General features: G+C 47.5%; 1 protein-coding gene across 1 annotated transcript in view; it reads right to left on the reverse strand.

Moving 5' to 3' along the window:
- NAPG (NSF attachment protein gamma) overlaps window positions 1–24,921 on the reverse strand; it is a 307,511-nt gene that overhangs the window by 92,740 nt on the left and 189,850 nt on the right. The window contains exon 9 of the mRNA XM_069613376.1: window positions 17,644–17,722. Coding sequence (XP_069469477.1) covers window positions 17,644–17,722 — 79 coding nt within the window. The remainder of the gene's footprint in view (window positions 1–17,643; window positions 17,723–24,921) is intronic.

Here is a 24,921-nt window from a genome sequence, read left to right on the forward strand (position 1 = left end):
ACCTGGGTCCACGGCGGGGGATGATGGAATGGATGGCCCCACTCCAGTCTCCATATGGCAGGAGGCTGCCATCGTCCCCCGCCAGGGCATAGAAGGTAAGTGGAGTGCAGTAGAGAGGTGGGAGGAGGGAGGAAAAAAGAAAAAAAGCCTTACCTCTGTCCCCAGCGGGGGGGGAAGGTAGCCTCTCAGCCGTGGGGAGGCTCGGAGCGGGGATGGCCCGGCTTCGAGCATCCTCATTGGCTGAGGGGCTGCCACGCCTCCCACCGGGGACAAAGGCCGTGGAATCCTGACAGAGGGATTCCCGGCCTGGTAATGACTCGGCATTACCATTCTGATTGCGCCCTCGCCGGGTACTAACCTAGAATATGTACTAGAAGTGCTGGAGCGCTATGCAGAACTCTCGGGCATTAGAGTAAATACACAAAAGTCGAGTCTGTTTCCATTGGCAGGATATGGTAGCAAGACAACGAGATTGCTTCCTGTACTCCTGATTATGTGGGCGAGGGACATGTTTTTCTACCTGGGAGTGGAAGTATACCATGAACCTAGCGATGTACATGCACACAACACACTGAAGGCAGTTGGGGGGGCTGATAACATCTATGGATTTCTGGCCAAGGCTTCCCCTTACATTAATGGGCAAAGCTTCACTTCTGAAGATGGTGGCCCTTCCGAGGCTTCTCCACTGCTTCACGAACATCCCGTTTTATAAACCCAAGAACATATTGATACCTTATGTAGGAGTTTTTTGTGGCACAGTGGTAGATGCAGACTAGCCCTGACTAAACTGCAAGGTATGCATGACCAAGGAGGGATACAGATCTCACATTTTGAAATGTATTATGTCGCAAGCGAGCTGCAATTTGTAGCGGGATGGCTGTCGGACGAGCCGACCCAAGACACTCACCTGTTGAAATCAGCATGCAGCCCATTCTATCTGAAGGAAATAGTCTGGTTACCGGATGCATTTTTGAGTAACCCGTCCCTCCTACTCACATCAGGGAGATGCAGGTGGTGTAGGGCCTGTAGTCTGATGGGAATCACTATGCCATATTCCACCCAAGTTCCTTTAGTGACACTGAATGCTCATAGCCAACAGCAGAGGTTGATCGGGCGGAAGCACTGGGATCCTGTGGGAGTGGCCACATGGGGTGACATCTTGTATGAAGGGGAACTCAGGGACTTTAACACGTTAGCTGCCGCAACAGGCTTACACATAGGCCTGCATTTAATACACGCTTCCCTACTGCATGGTATAAAAGTACGGTTGTCAGCCAAGGGAGAAGAGCTTAAAGTAATGGAGGGGAATGAAACAATACAAGACACGTTGGAGGGAGGGTACAAAATGGACACTGGCGCGAGGCTGCTGTGTGGCAGGAAGCGTTGCACTTGGATCAGGGAGTGAACAGCACAGACATTGACTCTTGGAGAACTATGCTTCATAAGCTGTTTGAGGATAAGTACGAACATACAAGGATGGACCCACTGGTTTGGGGCCCATAGGAGGATGCAAGATTACCCTGAATTATGGGTGGTTTAATAAAGGTTGAACCCGCAGAGCGGCACCAAGGAATGTGGCAGCTGGGGTATGGGGGAGGGACAAGGGGTAAGGGAGTCTGAGCATGTTTGCAGGTGTAGAATAATGAGCAGTTGTGTGTCATGACTAGTTGTAAATTAATAAAACCAATTTAAAAAAAAAAGCTCTGGAAGGAAAGTATTTGGTGATAGCAAGTTGTAGATCGATTGGTCCACGGCCCTAGCCAGCCTTATGGATGATGCAGAGGGATTTGAATTTGATCCTTGCAGTAACCAGGAGCCAGTGGAGGGATTTTAGGGCTGGAGAGATACAGTCCCTGGGCCTGAGGCCAATGATAAGTCTTGTAGCCCTATTCTGGACAAGCTGGAGGAGGTAGAGAGATGAAGAGGGTATATTAAGGAAGAGGCTGTTGCAGTAGAGCATCTTGGAGAGTACCAGAGCTGTAGAGACATTGAGCTTCTGGGGAAAAGTGAGGAAAGGAAGGATACCTCTGAGGAGGTAGAGTTGAAAATGGGCCTTCTTGGCAAGGTCCAAGATGTGAGGGAGAAAGAGAGAGAGGAGTCGAAAATGCTCCAAGGTTTCTGGCTTCAGATGCAGGGGAAGGAGGAGAGCCCATGGAGGGTGGCCAGAGTGAAGTGAGGAAAGGGGGAGTGGGAGTCCCCGTAGGAAGGATCTCAGTCTTGATGGCACTGAGGCAGAGATCATTGGAGGCACACCAAGACTGTAAAGCAGATAGTAAGTAGGGAGAGCAACAGAGGGAGGTTTGAAGAAGAGTTGGGTGTCATCTGCATAACACTGGAAGTGAGGAGAGAAGGTGGAGATAAGGTGAGCAATCAGAGTGAGATAGACGCTAAGGAGTCAGGGGGAGAGGTTAGAGCGGTGGGGAAGAAAGAGTGCTCAGGATGTCCCGAGTTTTTTTTTAGTGAAGTGGGTGGCCAGTGCAGAGAGCCTGAGAGGGAGGAGGTGAAGTGGAAACTGCAGAGGATTGCCTAGTTCCTTGCAGATTTTGAAGAGTTCAGTCGTGTTGCTGGATGCTCCAGAGACACAGGCCTGCATGTGGGCCCTCTTCTTAGAATTAATGGTGAGACGATATTGCCTTTGGAGAAGGCGACAAGCCAGTTTATCAGAGGATGAGCATGTGGTCTGCCACTTCCGTTCTGCAGCTCTGCATTTGCACTTCATGTCCGCTACATCAGAGTCATACCAAGTGTTACGCTTTGTGGCGTGTTTCAGGCAGATCCTCATGACTGGGGCAAGAATGTCAAGAGTGTTTGAGATGGCGAGATGGAGGTTGTTGAGCAGAGAGTCGGAGGTAGAGTCTGCAGTGGGAGAAGAGGGTGGGATGAAGGTGAATGCAAAGGCAGCCACTGACACTCGTTTCATCAGGCGGATGTCCGTGAATGAGGTTGGCAGAGCTGGAGGAGGTGCGGTCAAAGGGTTGAGAGGGCCCAGGTAGGAGGAAAGGAGGGTGGGGTGGCGAGTGGGTGGAGAGTGAAAGATCTGTGTGAATAAAGGCATCAAGAGTGTGTCCAGGTGAGTGGGTAGGACCAGAGGGGAGAAGGGAGAGGGAGAGCGATGTGCAGAGGTCACGGAAGAGAGTGGAGGCCTTGCATGAGAGTCAAGGTGGATGTTGAAGTCACCCAGTAGGAGGAGGAAGAGTTTAGAGCACAATCTCAGGAGAGAGGAGGAGAATTCAGCTCATTCAGAGAGGAACAGGGTGATGGAGTCAGGTGGCCTATAGATAGTGGCAATGGTCAGGGAGGAGGTAGGAGAGATGACCAGCTTGCAGACCAGCCTCTCAAAGGAAGAGGATGGCTGGATGAGTACAAGGGAAGAGGGGGCTTGCTCAGGGAAGATCAGGGCAACCCCGGTGCTAGAAGGGTTAGGGCAAGGCTTAGAGATGATCCTGCAGTCACCAGGGAGAAGGGAGTCAAAAGCAAGTCCTGTTATGCAAGTAGACAAACTCATCATAGAGGTCTTCAGTTTGTCTTCTAAGGCACACAAGCTGTTTCTCTAACTGGTGTGTTCCTGTGACATCTTCCAGACCTACAATATCAGACTCTGGTGTGGCAGAAGAGGAGGGTGTTGAAATGTGAAGACTAACCTTTGTGTTACTGTGGTTAGTAGTTTTCAGGGAAGCATTAAGAAATCCTATGACCTGTATTGGTCTTTTGTACACAGGACCAGCAGCACTAATCTCAGAACACAGTGTCAGGACCTATTGAATCAGTGCGTGCATGCTGATCTAGAGCAAATTACTTTGGCAACAGGGATCCCATTAATGTATTGCTGTGGTATACTTTGAGGTAAAAGAAGCGCCTGGAGACGGGGATTCAAGTAGATTCAAATGGGGAGTAGTGTGCTCTGGGAGAGGCTCAGTGGAACGCAGGCTCTGAGAGGTAAGTACAGAATTGGCATAAGGTTCTGACTTGATGTGTGCATTGGCAGCATTAAAGCTATTATGGGAATTTCCCATGGGCTGTGCTATTAATGTCTGTAAAAAGTGGTTTTCATCTTGCAATTCCTCTGTAGATAGTAGCTCAGGGTCGTAATCACATATGTCATTGTAATCTAACATTGTTGGATCACTGAGCCAGTGTGTGTAATAAGCATCACGCAAAAAGTAATTTTCTTGAATATATAACTCCCTAAGATTAGCAGTTCTCTTAGCAAAGGTGCGTGAACCTACAGTCTTAGGCATGGGTTTATTTTGCAGGGATTCAGATACCTTAGAATTAAATGTTCCTACCCTTACTGGGGAAGCAGAATGCTCTTGCATTCTGTCAGGAGGTGCCTGAGGGTAGAGGCGTGCCCACTAAACCAAAGGGAGAAAGGCACACCAGAAGCTGGATTACAAGGAGTCCTGCAGACAAGAAAGGATAGGCAACAGAGGCTGTGAACAAAAAGGGTCAGGGAATACAAAGATAACAAACACGTTGGGTTCCCTCTTGGGGTGTACGCAGAATGGGGAAAGAGTGTTCCACGGAACTTGTGAAACTCCAGCATTCTGAACAGATTGCTATTACAGGGGCCCATGAATGCTCATGGCTAGGAGAAACTGCAGTGGGTGGCTGTATCTGAACCCTAAGGCACGAACAAGGTAACAGTACTCACAAGACTGAAGCCTGTACAGGTCCAGCAGGAACCGAACAATGACTGCTTCCCTAAACAGGAACCAGTACACTGTAAACAATGACACGAAGAACAACACTGAAACGCGACAAGGGAAGGGGCAGAAATTGCCTGCTGGAAATCCACCAGTCAAACTCTGTACATAGGAAATGCATAAAACACAAGTGAAGACAAGAACATAAATATCCAGGGAAAAGGAAGTTAAAGAGAGCAAGGTTCAGGACAGAGAACTGGAAGGGAGGGCAGAAACTAGTATCTAAATGCAGGGAACGGCAACCGGAAAACAGTACACAGGAATCAAGAACGGTAACTCAGGGCTGGAAAGACAAGAGAAAGCTAGCAGAGGGAAATTAAGGAAACAGTACAACTGAAGTGGATAACCAAAGGGGAGGACTGAAGACTCAACGAAGTCAAAGACAGGAATCATGAACAGAGGGCTGCAGGCAAGGAAGAGAGCAAGGGAGCAATAGCCAGGGAACAGAGGGCTTCAAACAAGAAAGAGCAAGGGGCTGTAGCCAGGGAACAGAAGGCTGCAAACAAGGAAACAGGGCTGCAGAATGGGAAGCACAGAGGTGCAGGCAAACGCCAGGGGAGAGAAGGCAGAGAAGCCGGACTGCAAGGCATGAAGCACAGGGCTCAGGAACAAGAGCAGGAACTGGAAACCACAGGACACAGCAAATTTCAAGGAATAAGGCAACAAAGGGCTGGTAGAAGGCTCAATGCAAGAGACCTGTGCTCCTGCAGGCAGTTGCTTAAATACTGAGCTGCCCTGTTCTGAAGTACGCTAATTAGCAGCACCTGGAGCAGCACACCTGAATGTAATTGGCCTCCGCCCTCTCTAGTCCTGGCAAAGCGAAAGCTGCACTGCTCTCTAAGGCTTCTGGGGATTGTAGTGCTAGAACTGCTGCATAGGAATAGCCAGGAAATGGGAACTGCCACAAGGTGCATTATGGGACATGTAGCTTGTAAAAGTAAATAAAGTTCCAAAGCCTTGCAAACGGAAAGTAAAGACAATAATATGAATAGGTGTTGTCCAGGGGGTATTACGGAAACAAATGAGTCCCAAATAGTCCACGATGGGTGCCAATTGGAGCGCCAGTGGCACAATGGTGACAGTTCGGCTGGCCTTCCCTGGAGGGATGCTGGCACTGGTATAGCCAGAGTACAGATGTAATAAAGCAGAAAATTAGCGATAGAGCATGAAGCATCTATGCACCTTCGACTCGAGAAGGTGAGGAAGGGTGGGTGCATGTGAATCTAAGCATATACAAGCATCAGAAATATGATTACATTGAGTAACGTATGGCTTCTTAGGCTTGTGGATCTGCTTAGAGCACATGCTATGCAGATATTAGCGAGCAGTAGGTGGGTTGTGAGAAGGTACAGTAGCCAATAGATGTTTTACCACCTGTGAATTTGCTTTAGAATGTGTGTTAATGCAGTAATGCCGAGTAAAGGTATCTATGGAACTCCAAGTAGCTGCTTTGCAAATAGCGTCTAAAGGGACGTTTGCGATAAATGCTAAAGTAGCTCCTGTACCCGTGGTAGAGTGAGCTCTTGGTGTGAAAGGTAGGGTCTTCTTTGATAGTGAATAGCACATCTATATGCACTTGACTATCCATCTGGAGATGGTGTTCTTTGAAACGGGATCACCTTCCCAACCAGGTGCTATGCAAACCAAGAGCTGGTCTGTTTTCCCTTAAAGGTTTTGTTTTGATTACGTAGTACAAGACCACCATCCTTACATCGAATGTATGGAGGCTTCTTTCAGCTGAGTTAGATGGATTTTGGAAAAAAGTAGGTAGTTCAATGGATTGGTTGACATGGAACTTGGATATGAATTATGGTGAAAACCTAGGATGTGTTCCAAGGGCCACCTTGTCTTTGTGGATTACAAAGAAAGGGTCTAGTAAAGATAATACCTGTAACTCACTAACCCATTTTATCGAGGTGATGGCTACCAGAAAGGCGGTTTTGTAGGTTAAGTGTTTTAGGATGGCATTGTGCATAGGTCATGAGCTATGAGAGCACACCATTAAGGCTCTACCTGGTGGAGGTTTAGAAATTGGGAGGTTTAGTCTCTTTACTCCCTCCATGAACGCTTTGATAACAGGAACTTTCCACCAATACATTTTGTTCTGTGAAGTCCTGTACGCGAGCAGGGCCGCTAGGTGTACCTTGATGGAGTTAAATACTAGGCCAGAGACTAGTAGATAAAGCATGCAGTGTAGAATGTTGGATGGTGAACATTCAATTGGATTTAAGGATTGTGACCTGCACCACACCACAAACCTTTTCCACTTGTTGAAGTAACAGTGTCTGGTGTTGGGTTTCTGTGCCTTCTTTAGGATATCCATACACCTTTGAGGAAGGTTTAAGTGCTCAAACTCAAGACTCCAGGAGCTAGGCGGCCAAGTTCATAGAGTGAGGATGTGGATGGAGTGTCGTCCCCTCGTGCTGGGACAGCATGCTGGAGGGGCACGGGAGTTTGATTGGTTTGCACATCGCCAGTTTGAGCAGGTGTGGAAACCATGGTTGTCTTGCGTGAGCTATCAGGATTGGCGTGGCTTGTTACTGATGCATCTTGTGCACTATACTGGTGAGGAGTTGTATCGGCGGGAGGGGTGGGGGGAGCGTAAGCAAAATCCCCCTGACCAGCTCATCCATAGGGAATTCCCCTTGTACTCTGGTTGAGGAAACCTGGATGGCCATTGTGCGTTTTGGCTCGTGGCTAACAAGTCTAAAGGAGTATAAGCCCACAGGGAGAATATTTTGTCTAGATCGTCTCTGTTGATTTGCCACTCGTGCCACTCGGGTAGAGGATTGCTGCTCAGAGTGTCTGCTAGAGCACTGAGTTCCCCTGGAACGTGTTGAGACTAAGAACATGTTCCGCTTCAGTGCCCACTTCCACATTTTTTGGTATAGCCTGGGCAGACTTGGAGAGTCTGTGCCTCTCTGCTTGTTTAAATAAAAACATTTAAAAAAAGAAATCGGAGTGGTGCTGTCTGTGAGGACTTGCACTGTCTGACCTACTAGATGCTGCTGAAAAGCTTGCAGAGCCTTGAGAATTGCCAGATGTTCTAGAAGGTTGATGTGGTTTTGGGCTGTGGTGTGTGCCCACTGACCGCGAACTGTGCGATGAAGGTAATGTGCTCCCCATCCGGAGAGTTAGGTATCTGCAGTTAATATCGCTTGAACTGATGGATTGCAAAAAGGTTTTCCTTTTAACAAAATGACCTTGGACCACCAGAAAAGATCCTGTAGTAGGGTTAGCGAAACAACCACTAGATCGTCCCACTGACCGCTTGTCTGAGACCATTGTTTTGCTAACCACTATTGCACTGGGCGTATGCATAGCCGAAAGTGTGGAACTATGTAAATGCATTAGGCCATCATCCCGAGCAGGCGTGTGGCCTTGCGTAGGGTTATTTGGCAACCAGCTAGATAGTGAGGTATTTGCAACATCAAGTTCTTAAATCTTTCATATGAGGGGAAGACTAGCCCCTCCTGTGTCTTTATGATTGCTCCCAGGAATTGATTTTTTTCTCGTTGATGGAGAATCCCAATTGGAAGAGAAGGTGGATTGTTCTTTGGGTGTTGTCTCTGGATGATAACAGGGGAGTCCCCTCAAATTTGCATTCGTCCATAGAAGGGTACACTGGGATTGACTCTCTGCATAGGTTCGCCGCTACCACTGCTAGTACTTTTGTGAATACCCTTGGTGCTGAGGCTATGCTGAAAGGGAGCACCTTGAGTTGGTAGTGTTCTCCTGCTATTTGAAAGCGTAGATACTTTCTGTGCACTGTGAACATTGAAATATGAAGAGCGCATCTTCCATATCCAATGCTGCCACTTAATCCCTGTTTTAAGGGAGGAATTACTTCCTGAAGCTTTGTCATTCGAAATTTTTTAGACTTGGCATAAGTGTTTGCTGGGCGCAGGTCTAGTACCAGGCGCACTGTTTGGTCTTTCTTTGGCATAAGGAAGTAAGTTCAATAAATACCCTTGTTTACCAGGTTTGCTAGGACGGTTTCCATTGCGTCCTTTTCCAGCAGGGCTTTCACCTCCTCCAGTAAATGCGCCTTTCCTCTGGTGTCATTTTTCTGCATCTTGGCGGGTGGTTGGATGATCTTTGCAGAAGATATATACAGTATATGCCCGTCACAGTGGATAACGCCCACTTTTCTAAAGTTATCCCCTCCCATGCGTGGGTGAATTGTGACATGCAACCTCGTGGAGTGGCATGGGAGGGAACCTGGAGTGGGGCGTCATTGCTTGAGTGGAGTGGAGCCTCTGGCAGAAGAGCCTCTACCCCTGGTCCTAGACCTTTTGTAGTCTCTTTGAAAGTTGGAGGAGGAGGACTGTCCCTCTGAGGTGGCTCACAATGGCGACTGGCTGCCTTGATTGTAACCCGAGGTGCGTTGTGGGCCCTGGACACAGAACCATCTAGTGTTAAAAGACCTTGTCCAAGAGATTTTAGGGTGTCATATTCCTCTTTGGCAGTTTTCAGGACATCTTTGACTGTCTTACTATACAGGGCATTAGGTTCAATGGGCATGTTGAGCAACATGGCCTGTGTCTCTAGTTCGAACCCTGACTGCCTTAGCTAAACATGGCATTTGATTAATTGTGCCCTCTGCTATGATGCAGCCTGCATTGTTAGCAGCATCTAGGTTGTTTTTTAAAATGCAGTTAGCCACCTGCTTGCCTTCTGACACAGTTTTTAGAAGATGTGACTTAAGAGGCTCTGGGACTGCAGAAATTTGTTGTTCCAGCTCGTCCGACTTATGGCAACCATAGCTAGCCAGGAGGTTGGTATTGTTGGCTATTATAGTTTGGTAGGCAGCCGAGTAAGCCACTTTTCTGACAAAAGTATAGATCTTTTTGCTTTCTTTATCAGGCGGGGCCTGCGCAGGGGCTAGAGGTGGGCACGCCCTTTTCCTTGAAGTGGTGAAGGAATCGGGTTTAAGCTGACCTCTGATGTACAGCGGGTCGGTGGGTGCCGGTCTTAATATTTTCTCGATGTGAGGGGTTGACCGCCCCTTGTAAGGTTTGGTGTAAGAATAGAAGGCCGAATACGCCTTTGGATAGACTGTAGGAAGGGGATAAATGGTGTGGTGGATTTCTTGTCTCCAACAATGTCCCCCACAAAATCCTTTTCAAGTTGGTGCTCCTGGATGTCTATTTTAAAATGCTGTACGGCCCTGAGAAGTAGCTCATTATACTGGAGCTGACTGTCAAATGGAGAGTCAGCCGCCGGCTGAGCTTCATGGTCTGGTGACTGGATGACATAGATGTCCTCATCGTCATAATTTTGGCCCTGGCCATAATGGTCCCCTTGACCTCCCCAAGATCCAGGATCCTGAGAACCCGAGAGGTCTATAATATAAAGATCCTGCGAGGGGTCAAGGTACTGTGAGGTGGTCTGGGTTTGGGTCGAAGTGCTGGGCTATGAAATGTCCAGAGGTGGCCTTTTAGCAGGTGGTCCATCCCTAGCCACTCCTTTCTGTGTAGAGCCCTCAAGGTTCTGGAGTTCCTCAGGGTGCCGGTCCATGAAGTCCACAAAGCAGGACATTCTCCTCATAACCCTGTCAAAGCTCTCTGGGGTCCACTCAGTTGATCTTGGAAAACTGAGGGGGTAGGGGTTTGTTGCAAGGGTGTAGGGTCCTTGTGATGCATGGCCCTTGAAATGTTATCTTCAGAGGGAGAAAGTGAGGTAGAGGGGTGGATGGTAGGGGTGTCGAAATGTTGCAGTTTTTGATGATTTTGAATTTAAAAGTGTAACTGGGACGTGTTTTTTAATATGTTCCTTCCTTTTGGACGTGGATGCATGGGGCGCCAAGGCGCCTTTCGACGCATGTCCTTCAGAGTGTGAAAGCAGTTCTTTTTTAGGCTTTCGGCACCTGTTCGGGAGGCCTGTCATGCAGCGAAGCACGATGGCCCAGAGGACAGGGATGACTTTGCGGACCCTTTCTACGACACTGCGTGGGTCTACGCGGTCGACCGGGAGGTGTGTGTTTAGTGTGGCGTGAAGTGTGGGTGTCTGAGCCGCCGGGTGATTTCTCTGTCACAGGACTGCTGGCCTGCTTGTTGGAGCCAGGGGTCTGCACATGGAATTACATTGAGCCCTGATCGTCTCCAGTGTCACTAAGGACGTCAATGCTACCCTCACTGGATTCCCCAGCCACGTCTATGGAGGCACTAGCCTGCATGGCATGGGCAGCCCAGCGTTTGGTTCGATGGTCCTTTGGGGCAGAAACATCTGGAGGTCTTGCAGTTTTTTTCGGGTTGATCCCTTGGCAGACAGTGATTGCACACCTTGTGCGTGTTTTTCCAGAGGTATTTCCTGTTGTAGCAAGGGCTTCATTTAAATGGAGTGTTTGCCACTGTAAGTGGAAAAAGTGAGCGCAGCGATGAAAGGGAAGATAAGAGGTCAGAAGAGGCATTCTCTAAAAGTTTACAAGTGTGTGATCTCCCACCAATCTCCCTACTGTGAAGGGCCGATGCCCGGTGAGGCCTATGTAGGCCGCAATCTTCGTTCGCCGAGACAGTTGAGCGTCGTCGACGATGTAGCGTCCGCTGAAGGCTACCGAAGCGGTTGGTAAGGCGGAGGGCGATGGGCGGTTGTAGAAAAAAATAGCAAGAAAGTCTCAAATTAAACTTTGTCTAATTAAAGGCGTTAGCCAGAAGAACTCTGCAAACTATCGACGGACCACGATGGTGGTGGGAATAAAATGATGTGAGGGACCGCGACGCGTGAAGGACCATGGATACAGTAGACGTCACACTAGGGATAGTATAACTGGATTGCGCATTTAGAGTTTCAAAAACAAATCATGTAACACTCCGTGACTACCACTAGATGTCGGCCTATCCATAGCATGTGATCTAAGCAGATCCACAAGCCTCAGACCTATATACATCAGTCCTGCCTTTTTAGGCGATTCAGCCTGAGCCTGATGCATCCTCAGGGAAGGCGAGATTTAGAGTAAGCAGACTAAGTTTTAGAGGGCCTCTTCATTACCGTAATAACCTTGTCTGACAGGAGAATGGAGGATAGGTGGTGTTTGCACTATGCACATTGGCATGCCTAGCAGATACCTGTGTGCCCAAGGGCCAAAAACAAAAAGTCCCAGAATGCCCCTCGGAAAACCCAGAAACTGGGGATGCGACGTTCTGCGCAACACCAACAGAACTTCCTACCACCCACAAAATCCACCTTACGCAAATCCAAAGCAAAGCAGGAGGATGATACTCACTGTCACTTTCAGCACTGATGCCCCATCCGCTGCATATGCTGGAGATGGCTATTAAGGGATTACTGTTTGATTCCTGAAGAGAAGGAGGGAGGGCAAGGGACAGGGACTGCCCTGTATATAGTTTGTCTTGGCTTGTGACAGAGGCTGTGTGTGAATGCAGCGGAAAAAAAACGTGTGCACAAGGTTTACCTAAAGCCAGTGATATGCGGCTCATGACCCTGGCAAAAGGAGGACGTTACATACATTGAACCAGAAACAAGATGGAAGCAAAATGTCCCACACACACCTTAAAAGAAAGAACACATATTGAACAACAGAAGAACAGGCTTGATAGTAAATCAATTAACTGGAAGGAAGAGAAATAAGGTTACATCGACAGTGCTCCAATGTGTAGTGAGTAAAAAAAAAAAGTATTAGTATTTAGTATGTTCCCTTTCTCATTTTTCACACTGTGGTGGAGTACATTCTGCAGCGAAATCAGTGGGTACTGTGAGGGGGTCAGCTATGTGAGGCAGACAACTGTTTGATGATTAGCATGTCCCATTTTATTAAAGGAAAACAAAGAAAATTGCCTCACTGTCCATACTCTGCTGAGTATTTCCCTAACCAAAGCTAAAGGGGAACAATGGCAGGCTGGCCCTCACACTAAACAACAAAAACACAAAGAAAATATATGACTATTTAAATAAACAATATTCACAGTTTCTTGATAGCCTCTGAACAATCTGGGTGAATCCCCTTCCCCAGGATTCAAAGTGTATTTATGGTCAAATAAGGAACTCCTTTTATTTAAAACAGTCTCAAATCAGTTCTTGATGATTCAATGTCAAAATTAAGTTCTGTTAACCAAATTTCCAACAATAGCAAACCTCTTTTCCTTGGTGAAATATGGACTTCCCACTTCCTCAGAATAGCACCAATGTTATTCCCAGCCACGATGCTTTGCCACCACTTTCAGCAATCCAAGAAGACTTGCCACAATTTAAAAGAAATACAACTTCCACGAGTGTCAGTTAAACAGTTCTTGGTTAACAGTTAGAATGTCATTTGTTAGAAGATTAGAATTCACAGTGGGTAGATTTGTCAGGATGACTTCACAGTACTGCTTTCTCTACTTCAACAACTTCACTTCTACTCAAATTTAGCATGAGAACACTCTTCTTTTTCGCAGTACTCCAATTTGTTTAAGCCACTGACTACTACCACAGCTTCAGTACTTTGGGCTTTAAGACAGTTTTTGACAAGATTCAATTCCAATACTTCAACCTCTTCAAGTAGGCAAGGCACTCTTCCTCTGAAAACCGCTCTTCAAAAGGGCCAGCCTCTTTGCCTCTCTTGTCTGTTACAACAACAACTTTAAATAATGTTCATCAACAGCAAGTTTCCCTTCCCCAACTTTGCCTTCACCTATTTGCAAACTATTAGCCCAGTAATTATCCAGAAACCTTGGTGTCACTCTTTTGTTATCAGGTAATGCTTGCACACTTGTATATTAGGCAATGTTGAACTGTTATTAGGTTTACAGTAATAGTTAAATAGCTTTTTGCCTATGGAAAAGGCATTTCTCACTCTTAATATGGGGAGGCTCTTGACTTGGACAATGCTTGCTCTTCTCTACAAAGATACAATGCTTTTCTGCTTAACTTCTTGTATAGAAAATGCATGCCCGCATGAAAGTAAGAATAGAGTACAGTCTTCCTTTCGAAAGCATAATTAGGCACACACAACCACTTGTATAGGTAGTTTTCAAAGGTTTGAACAATAGTCTTGTCAATGTTAGATATTCAGCAATGGTCTTCGCAACGTTTCCTCTCCTTAACGAGAGACACGCGACCACTTCTTCATAAGGTTTACAGTCTTTAAGGGTTTAACAATGGTCATTTGCAAAGTTTGCTTTTCATGCGAGTAAAAGGAATTATCGGACAACTTCAGCTTGCTTATAACTATACTCGAGTGAATAGGAAACTGGATAGTATGGCCGGCAGTGCTCGCACAAGGAAATCAGAACGGCAGGTTTCACTCGCCAGCTTCTGTAATCCTTGTTCTGCAGGTCGCACAACTTACATGACCTCTGCCACAACTTCTACTGCTTTCGGCATCACAGGGACCCACACCCCTCCTTGTTGAAGGAGTCTCCGGTCTGGCCACTCATTTAAAGAGCACCTCTTGCTCCTGAGACCAACAGCTTGACAATAGCTCCTCGCCTTGGTCTCCGACATGTTCCCTGCACAGCAATCGGCTCACATAGAAAAAGACTGTCTTCCGCTGCACAGCATCTGCACTTCAGAGTTTGGGGAAACAGGACAATCTCAGAACAAGCAGGTGAAATCTGCTGCATCCACGTTCCAGTGTCCCTAACGTTCTACCACTTCTGCTTGGTTTGCCAACGCTGTGCCTCCTTCTTTCTGCTTCTACTGCTACAGCACATACTCCAGTCACAGTTCCAGCTCCCTCTGATTGCATGAACCTAAAGTGACCTTTTATGCCTCCCAGGTTCCTTCAGGTGTGGGATGTTATGCCGACTACTGCTACAACACACCTCTTCAGCCCTCTACCTCATCCCAGTACTTATGGGATGATGGCACTCCCCAACAACAAAGTTAGTTCTTTTAATATCTGCAATTTGGCAAACAGCCATCAAAAGTGTGGGATTACAGGGAAAGTTAAACAGGTGGGTTTCCCAGTCTCCCTAGTCTGCCCCCACCCCCATGTGATCCTCCCGCAGTACACCACTCCCAGGGTCAGGAAGCGTTGGCCTTTCCCTGGTCACATGGGAAGGGTTCCAGACCAGGTTTCTGGGAGGAATCGTGATTGATTCGTCACAGTACCATATAAAGTTCTCTACAGCATAAAGGCATGCCTTATTCTATGTACCTGAAAAATTCATCATCCAGGGAGGTAATGTTAGTTTGTAATGTCTGCTATACATACCAGACTATGTCTGCTATAGACAGTGAATGTAAATAGTTTCAAAAATAAACAGAAAATAGAAAACAATTTCCAGAGAATTAGGGAGAACGACCCCAGCATATTTTTTATACAATAACAAGAAACACATTTCTGGTAAATCGATTGTTCGGTCTGCATTTATAATCTGTGGCATCATCCATGGTAAAGCTAGGGAGACGTGTGTTTAGGGTAAAAAATGAAGCTATGCCAACATTCTCTATGAAGTCAGGTACCCATAGGGCAGATGGGCAGCAGCTGGAAAAACCTCTCTAAAAGATGTTTACACATGCTCGCATTCATGGTTTGGATGTAAATGATGCTAACTTATCAGCATTTGCGGAGTCAGCTTAATGAGCAAGGAAGGAGAAGAAGGATATACATCCCTAATGGGGGACTGGACTATGCCACATAATCAAATCGAAACCCTAGCTGACAGAGGATTCAAGAGAGATTTAAAAGGTAGGCATACAATAAATAATAGAATGTCAGAGCATTTAAAATATGGCAAGAAAGGTATTAAAATATGTGTCTCCTAAAGATAAAGTAGACACTCTAAAAACACCATCTCCTCATTGTCAAATACTTTTTGGTATTAATTTACACATTCAAATAGGGCAACATGTCTAATCTCATGTCCCCGGATATACTGTCTGTCGCCACAATTCTGGGCAATAGACAATGAGTTTATCAAAATTCGAAATGTATTTAAAAGTATAAAGTAAACTTCAACTAAAGCAGTCTCTGACTTTACTAAGGAAATCACTACAATGTTATAGGCTCAAATACAATTGGTCAATCCAACGTGTTTTCCCTGCCTGTATGAATCGCTCTCTTGACTTACACACAAGCATTCACGTCCAGGATCCCATATATATTACACTCTAAAAGGAAGTAGGCATTTAAAAATTTCTATTGCTTTTATCTAGGTGATATAATTTACTTCACTGATAAACAATTGTTGCTTTTCAGACAGCGCATGCATTCATTTCAAAACACCCGATTTTCTCCAGTATCCAAACAAGTATGGCATCAAAGAAAGGTCACATGAACAAACAAGAATTAAAAACAAACATCCATTCTATTCAGTTCCTCTTGTGTGGGGTTGTGAATGTATTGTATCCAGATAACATGTGTAGACAACTTTATATGTGTGTGCAAGTGTGTGTGTGTGCGTGCAAGTGTGTGCGTGTGTGTGTGCAGGTGTGGTACAATGTTAAAACCATCTTTACCTGACACATTATGCATGGCTCTTCTTGTGCAGCTTTCTAGAGAAGGTACCGCAGGGGTTTTACATTTTGCACTGGTTCCTAAGAATAGATGACACCTCTGTGCTAATTTCGGTTTTCATTCATGACAAGGCTCACATCGGCTGCTTATCGCATGATATCACATGAGGCAATAGTGTTTTTAGACAACACTATGGGCCTCATTACGAGTCCGGTGGTAACCGAGGCGGTAAAACCACCTGGTTACCGCCAGACTCGTATTACCATTCCGCCTCCGTGATTCCCAGAATTACCGGGGCATTACAACCCCGGTGTCCCGGGAATTCCGGTGGCGGAATGGTGTAAATCCCCATTCCCATTGAGTCCTATGGGTCCTATGGGACTCAATGGGAATGGGGATCATGGAAACATGGGCACCATCTCGTGATGGTGCCAGTGTTTCCTCGTCCGCCTGCAGGCGGGCGGTGGTAAAACCGCCAGGTCAGACCTGGCGGGAACACCACCTCCCGCCTGCTAGACTAAGGATCGGGTTATTTCCGGACCGCCCGACCTGTAATGAGGCCCTATGACCTGTTTGAATCTGCGTTGGCATGAGCAAAGAATTCCACTTGGTGGTGCTTACGATTACTGAAGCAGTATACATTCTAGTGCACCAAAGCTACATTCAGTTTTAAGCCTGCCCTCTCAACATAAAACGCACAGGGCCTTAAAGAAATGATATGTCACTTTATATTCAATGTTAAGTGGAGACACATGGCATTATAGCTAACACGGCACCTGGGTCTTTATCTTATTAACACCTCCCTGGATTCCCAGGCCCCTTTATTCCCTGGGTTTTACCATTGATAATTGTGGGAAAACATTTGGGTTCCTGCCTGGCTGCAGAATAATTCTGATGCAGGATTAAGAAAGAAGATGATAAGCACAAACGGTTGGGGTTGATCTGCGAACCACAAGGGCCAATCCTTTGACAGGTCTGTGGAAGTAACTCCTGGCAAATGTAATGTCTTAACCACCCTGCACAGTGGTGGAATGGATTGAAATACAGAACTGGGTCTTCTTTATCCACCCCAGTCCAGAATTAAACTTTTCCTGCAGAATCTGAAGAAAAGTGAATGATTGCGATCCCTCTTGCTTGTGCACAGACATCTATGGGAACCTCAAAGTTAAATACAATATCCAGAGCGGTTTGTCTTTGTTGGGCATCATACACAACATCATCATTATTTACTGTAGGTGATGGTGCAAAATTCCTTTGTACATTATACCTCAAAGCATTTCAAAGGTGTTCATAAAAGGGAGATACTTCAACTAAGTGCCCAGATTTCACATTAATATGCTCACCTTCATTCAGTGAGAGAGATACATTAATGCCATAGGAGACCTCAAATTGAAGACATATGAGCAATACCCTCACAATGTATAACCTTTGCATCCTATTGAGAGGGCTAGATTAACATCAATGTATATTTATATCTAGACATGTTTTAACCACAGGAAAATATCTCGGAAAAACATTGAATGAATAAACATGAGTTACCTTAAAACAGGTTGGATAATTTTCTATGTCTTTATAAATATTCTTTTCCTTCTGAAGAGAAATGGCAGCCTCATCTAACCTAATTTGGAAACAGATGAATAAAAAAAAGTATTTATAATTATATAATTATAATTGTTCTTTTATAATGCGCTTAATACCAGCAAGTGGTTTCTAAGCGCAGACTCAGGATTCAAACCTGTGTTGCGCTGTGTTGTCTTGCTTCCAAGACAAACACGTTGCCCCTGAGCTATGCTTCCTCCCCAGCCAGAACAAAAACCGACCACTATTAGGTTACATTTGTGCAATCCTTGTTCTTCATCCCGGATAGCTTCATTATAATCAAACACATGAACATCTCTGTAAGAGCAAAGTTTGCAGAATACTTTTTTTTACAAATGTATTAGAATTAATTCTAAATAAGGCCGAGTTCATCTCAGAAATAAAGACTGTAAGCCAACCAGAGTATTTTGTCCACCCTTTATTTATGGAAACAAAAGAAAGCAGATGCAATAAATGCAATCAATCTCTCGTTTACATGCAGGAAACAACTGTCACCATAAGACAGTATTTGGAGAGCTCCACAATGCACTACACTGGTAGTAAGTCTTGAGTTACTCTTTGTAGTGCTAGTGAGGGGTGGTACCTATCCTAAACATTGCCCTTCATAACTGGGCTTGAAGGGAAAGAGTGCATGTTAGTGACGCTCCTTAATGAAATGATGCAAAACTAGGATTACTGTGAAGTAACACCCACCCGTCCCCCCAATCATGGGATCTTCTTTATTGGATCAGGAAATCATAAAAAGAACATGCTAATCTTTTGAAGGAAGAGATGGAGGCCAGTAATACACTCATCCTGCGGGACCGTAGCTTGTACAGATTGTCCTTGAAATGGGCCGGTACTCTGCATAAGGCTAGATGCACTAAACATTGTGCTACTTGAGGTGGCATCTCACTTGGAATGAACATTCTGGGATTGACAGAAGTGTGGGGGATGAAGGGAGATGAGGGAACAGATATAACAGGAATCTGCAGACCTCTACCTTCCCACCATCCGCATGTGATTGTACCACATATTCTCTGAATCAGGGCAATCCACATCGACTATGCCATCCAAAAACTACCTCCTCATTTGCGATAAATCTTTGCTGTTCAGTGTCCCTTCTTTACCTTGACACTGGCACATCATGAGACTGTATCAATATCTACGACATTAACATTTTCATTCCTCTCCAACCCCCACCCGCACAATTTCTGTAACACAAACAAAAAGAGAAAATGAAGTAACAGACAAATACACATAACATTCTCTTTCAAAGTAATGAAAGTACCTGGTGATTTTCCTTACAGAAACAGCAGGATGAAATAGAAACTCAGCAGTCACACACAGTACTCTCTCTCTGATCCCAGGCACCCATCCTAGCACTACTGTCACCCTATAAAGGAACAGATCTGGGTGTGCAGGCACCCCTCTTACTGTGCTATTGCTGAAACATGCTTGCAAAAGTGCCATTGTCCTAGCAAGAAACGAGGAATGATGGTCTGGAGGATTGCCCAGAGCAATGCTCGAGGGCAAGATTAATTCTAAACCTTCCAGCAATCACCTCTTGTGTTTTGCTATCGTCACCCCGAGTGGGACTGGTATGCCCAGAGGTGGGTCCTGTGCTTGCTTGGCCTACAGACCAAAGCTACTCCTCATGGATAAAGCCCAACAAGGAAGAAATATGTCTGGGGATGCTCGTGGTCTTGTGCAGAAGGAATGAAACCTAGCAGTTCAGGCTAGACTGACCCTTTTGGAGTGGGACCAAGCCTCATTTGCATATGGTCTTTCCCCTTCTGTAATGGCTTGGCAGATGAATAACTGCTCTGGAGAGTTGCCCAAAGCAATGCCAGAGGTTAAGATTCATTCCAAACCTTCCAGCCATCACCTCTTGTGTTTTGCTAGCAAGATACAAATCTGGTGTCGAACATACAATACCTTTCTCAAAAAACGAGATTGTTATATGCAGTTTGCTCAAGAGATCTCTGACAAGAGATTTACTGGGGTATCTACACAATACAACAAAGGAGCCGACACATCCTGCATACCTACAGTAACAGGTGGAGCCTCTGGATGTACGCGATTATATACAAACATTTAGGATTCAAAAATGACGAATTCGAAATACCCGTAATTAAATAATCCCGTACATCACCCCCACCCTCTATCCCCCCCACCCTCCTAACATCCAAACGTACCCCTGCGGCTCAGTTACCTGCTGTTCCTCTGCGCAGCTGTTTCCCTGTGACGCGGGTTCCGCCTCCCCATTGAGAGGGAGAACATCGCTGCAGGGTGCTTTTTTTTCTTTAAAAAAAAAAAACTTTATTTGTACCCTGCTTGTTCCACCACCCCCGAACTCCATTAATGTTGAGTAAGGCGAACGGGGGACACCCCCGCAACAACTGCTCCCCTTACTCAAATTTTTCTTTTTTATGTTCTTTTTTGCAGTGCCGAATTCGGAATGTCCTCGCGTCCAATTTCTTTTTTGATTTTTTCATTGGATACCGAGCCTCTGTGTAAGGAACTGACAAAATAGCCTGAGAGAATCCCTGCATATCCATCAGCTTTCCTGCTAGGGGAACCTACCTTCCTTGGTGCAAGATTTAGTTGCCCCTGTATCAACCATGAAAGTAAATGTACGGTCTCCTATTGTCACACCTACCTGTGGTTCCTCCCGTATCGGCAGTGACTGACAGGACACGACACGTCAGAGCTCTCTGTGGGCTGTCCTAGATGGGGTATGTGCTCGTACCCAGGAGAAAGAAAGGATTGCCCCAAAAACACTCGCTGTGGTATAGTGCGCCACCGTACCTTGGGGTAAATAATTCTTATCCCACAATTGTATGGGTGCCTGCGCTGGTACAACTGGCTGTGGTGCATAGGTCTGTGCATCCTCGGGCTCTGGGTGCTGAGCTACCCTTGTTTGCTGTGGCTGCACAAATCCTACGGCATATGACATAATCAGGATGCATTTATGATGAGGGATGTGTAGGAAACTCATGGTGGCAATAGAAAAGACAGATACAAGTGATCACAGTTCAAGGGTGGTTATTAAACTGTATGCAGGTTGGAAAAATGCCTAATCTAAACCTAAATCTAAGATGGGAGCAACTGTCGACCATCAAATGAAAATAAGGCAGTCCTAGTGGGGTTGTGTCAAATAAAAAGGGTGTATACTAAGAAACCTATTGCCAAACCTTACAACTAATACAAAGGGTGTAGGATAGTTTTCAAGAAAAGAAAGAAGTGTTCTCAAATAATACCTCAGGATGCGGTAGCTTGCATCTCCCTTCTCCACGTTTTGAGCACAAGTGGGATATTGGAGCACAGTACACTCAAGCTTCCCCAGCATGAAAAGACAGTTCCGGTTTCAACTTCTCAGAAGCCTCGACGGCTAAATCTCTTTTCAACAAAAGTCTCTTGCCTTTGAGGATCAGTAAAATAAAACACAAAGTTCTTCTTCACGTTTTCTTTGGGTGATGGATTCACCCCTGGTCCCCCTCTTCTGGGCGCTGACCCTTCACAAAACATATTCCAAAAATCAATAACAGTTCCTTTTTAATGGACTTTGGGCAATGGCTTCACCCCTGGGTCTGCCTTGCTCGGGCTCGGACCCCTCTTGACTGTTGTCCTCCCTCCGCCGGGTTTACTATGGCTTTCAACAAAGTGTTCCTCTATGGTTTTCGTACAATTCTTACCAGTTCACTGTGAACCTCCCTTTCTCGGGTTCACTTGATCAGAGTGATGAACAAGTTACTTACTTGTAACTGTTGTTCTCCAGCATGGGTCTGGCATGGATTCACATGCTCATGCATATTCCCCATCGTCCGTCAGGCCGGGAATCCTCGGTAAAGAAAAAATCAGTATCAGTTTAGTTTCTGATCTCTCTTTCCTAGTAGTAACCAATCACTGATCTCTGGGTCATACTGCCCCCAGCCAATGACTGCCCTCTACCTAAGCCGCTCCCCTGGCAGCCATCCTCAGATTTGGTAGCAGGTAAAGTGGCAGTATGACCAAGTGAAGCCGCAGAGGGGAAGGAGGGAGGGTTCGCATGTGAATCCATGCCAGACCCATGCTGGAGATCAACAGTTACAGGTAAGTAACTTGTTCCTTCTCCAGCATGGGGTCTGGCATGGATTCACATGCTCATGAATATAAGAATACATAGCAGTATACACATGCACAACCACGGGAGGTGGAACAGGCTCAACATTAAGCAATACAACAACTCAACATTAAGCATCTCTTAACTCCTCACAAGGCTCACCTTAAGCCAACAGGTTGCGCAGCACTGCTTGGCCGACCCTGGACTCCTCCCTGGAGTCCCGATCGACGCAGTAGAATCTTGTGAAGGTGTGCGTCGACCTCCACGTAGCAGCCCTGCAGATGTCCAGCAGGGGCACACCAGACAGGAACGCCGTGGTAGCAGCGATCGCTCTGGTCGAATGGGCTCTCGGACGGCCGGGCAGCGGTCGGTTTGCCAACCGGTGACAGTGCATGATGCAGCCGGAGAGCCATCTGCAAATGGAAGCCTTCGAGAGAGCCTTCCCTTGATTCACAGGTCCAAAGTTCACAAACAGCTGTGATGTCTTACCGAAAACTCTTTGTACGGTCCACGTAGAACTTCAGCGCTCTAGCTACATCCAGCGAGTGCAAAGTCCTCTCGGCCGGAGACGAAGGCGACATGAAGAAAACTGGCAACACCAAGGGTACGTTGAGGTGGTAGTCCAGGCGGCACCTTGGGCATAAAGGAGGGGTGCGTCCTCAGCACCACCCTCGTGTTGTGAAAAGTCAAGTATGGAGGCTTGCAAGATAGGGCCTGGATCTCTCCCACTCGTCGTGTGGAGGTGATGGCCACGGGAAATGCTGTCTTCCACGACAGGAACTTCAACAGCGCCAAATGCATAGGCTCGAATGGGGCCCCCCATGAGCCTGGTCAGCACCAGGTTGAGCTCCCACACCGGGGCAGGGGCCTTCACCGGCGGGAACAATCGGAATAGTCCCTTCATAAATTCCTTCACCAGGCTATGAGACCACAAGGACGCCCGTCCTGTAGTTCTGGTGTATCGGTAGATGGCAGCCAGATGTATCTTGATGGAGGCGTGAGCCAGTCCAGCTTTGGCCAGCGACAGTAGGTATGGCAATACTTGAGGGGCCATAATCCGCAGACGGTTAATCTTCTGTGCACGGCACCAGACAGAACCTCTTCCACTTATGCCCATAGCATTTGAGAGTTGAGGACGCCCTGGGTTTTGCAAGAACTTCTCTGCAGTCAGCCGGGATATCGTATCCTCCAAACTCTAGTGCTGCAGGAGTCAAGCCTGCAAGTTCAGCAACTCCGGGTCGTGATGAAGAATGGCATCTCCGCCAGCGTGATAGGTGGGGACGCTGACAAGTCCAGAAGGTCCAGGAACCAGATCTGTCTCGGCCACGCCGGTGCGACGAGGATCATCCTGCACCTGGACCTCTTGAGCTGGTTGATGAGACGGAGCAGCAACAGCAACGGAGGGAACGCGTACAGGAACAGGCCGTCCCAAGGGAACGAGAAAGCATCGCCCATGCTCCTCGGTTGTGCGAACCTGCTGGCGAACCTCTGGCACTTGGAGCTCGTCGCCGTCGTGAACAGGTCGATATGGGGTTTGCCCCACCGTTGAAAGAGCCGATCCACCTGTACCTGGCGTAGTTCCCACTCGTGGCACGAGGGCAGCTCCCTGTTGAGTGAGTCGGCGATGGTGTTTTTTATTCCAGCCAGGTGGAAGGGAACCAGAAACATTCCCTGGGCGACGGCCCAGTGCCACAGATCCTGGGACTCCTTGGATAGGGCTGGGGATCTGGTGCCTCCCTGCTTCCGGATGTAGAACATTGTGGTGGTGTTGTCGGTGAAGATCCTCACCACTTTGTCCTTGAGGGACGGAAGGAACGATCTGAGTGCCCAGAACACGGCTCGTAACTACAGGATGTTGATGTGGAGAGACCTCTCCTCCGGGAGCCAGAGGCCTCTTGCGTGGAGATCTCCGGCGTGGGCCCCCCATCCCTCCAGGGAGGCGTCCGTCGTTACCGTTTCCCGATACGCCGGGGCCTGAAAGTCCATGCCTGCCGCGAGGTGCGCACGGGCACCCCACCATAGAATCGCTCGACGGAACTCCTCGTCGAGCGGGATCCTGTCTTCGAAGCTGCCCGCCGCCTGAATCCAGCGGGTGTCGAGTAACTCTTGTAGCGGACGCATCCGAAGTCTGCAAAGGGGCACAAGGTAGATGCATGAGTGCATCATCCCGAGGAGGGACTTGATGGACCTCACTCTGGCCACATCCGTGGCTAACAGGCGCTGCACCTTGCCCAAAATGGCCTTCGTCCTTTCCTCCGACGGAGATGCCAATCGCTTCACTGTATCGAGCTTCGCGCCCAGAAACAGTGCCACCTGCGACGGGACCAGATGGGATTTGGGGTAGTTGATGGCGAAGCCCAGCTCCGTGAGCAGGCGGATGGTCCTCTCTGTGTGTTCGACGGCGAGTTCTCTTGACCTTGCACGGATTAGCCAGTCGTCCAGGTCGCCCTCCTCCAGCTGTCCCAGCACGTGCTGGAGGGTGACCATCCTGAATTTCTGTGCCTTGATGTACCTGTTCAACCGACGCAGGTCCAGGATGGGGCGCCAACCGCCAACTCAGTATCTTGAGTATACTCCGGAGCCCCGGAGCCTCGGAGCCTCTTGGGGACGAGCTCGATGGCACCTTTCTTGAACATCGCCCTTACCTCCAACAGCAGATGAGGGACGTGATTTTCCTTCCTGGCCACGAGAGGAATGCGAGGACACTTCTTTGAAATTCTAGCGAGTGTCCGTGGGCCAGGGTGTCCAGCACCCAACGGTCGGTGGAGATGGACTCCCACACGCTGACGAACTTCGTCAGCCGGCCTCCCACCAGGGAGCTTCGGTGGGGGCCCGACGCTACGGCCAGTTCAGTCCTGCTTGGAAGAGGCCTTGCCGCCTTGGCCTCCTTGCCGACGGCGGCGAGACCCTCCTTGCTTGCCGTGGCCTCAGTAGGCCCCCTGGGACGAGGAGCGGGCCGCCTGGCGATAAGTAGAAGAGCCACCGCTGGATCCCTTGGAGGCTCCCTGTCTGCCTCCAGAGCTCCGAAAGTGCCGCCGTTGCTGAAGGACTCCTAGGGCTCGGGCTGTTTCCGTGTCTGTCTTGATGGCCTGGAGGGACTCATCCACCGTCTTTCCAAACAGGTTGTTGCCGTC

Source organism: Ambystoma mexicanum, chromosome 5p, assembly GCF_040938575.1.
Source record: "Ambystoma mexicanum isolate Mex_15411 chromosome 5p, UKY_AmexF1_1, whole genome shotgun sequence".
Lineage (NCBI taxonomy): Eukaryota > Metazoa > Chordata > Amphibia > Caudata > Ambystomatidae > Ambystoma > Ambystoma mexicanum.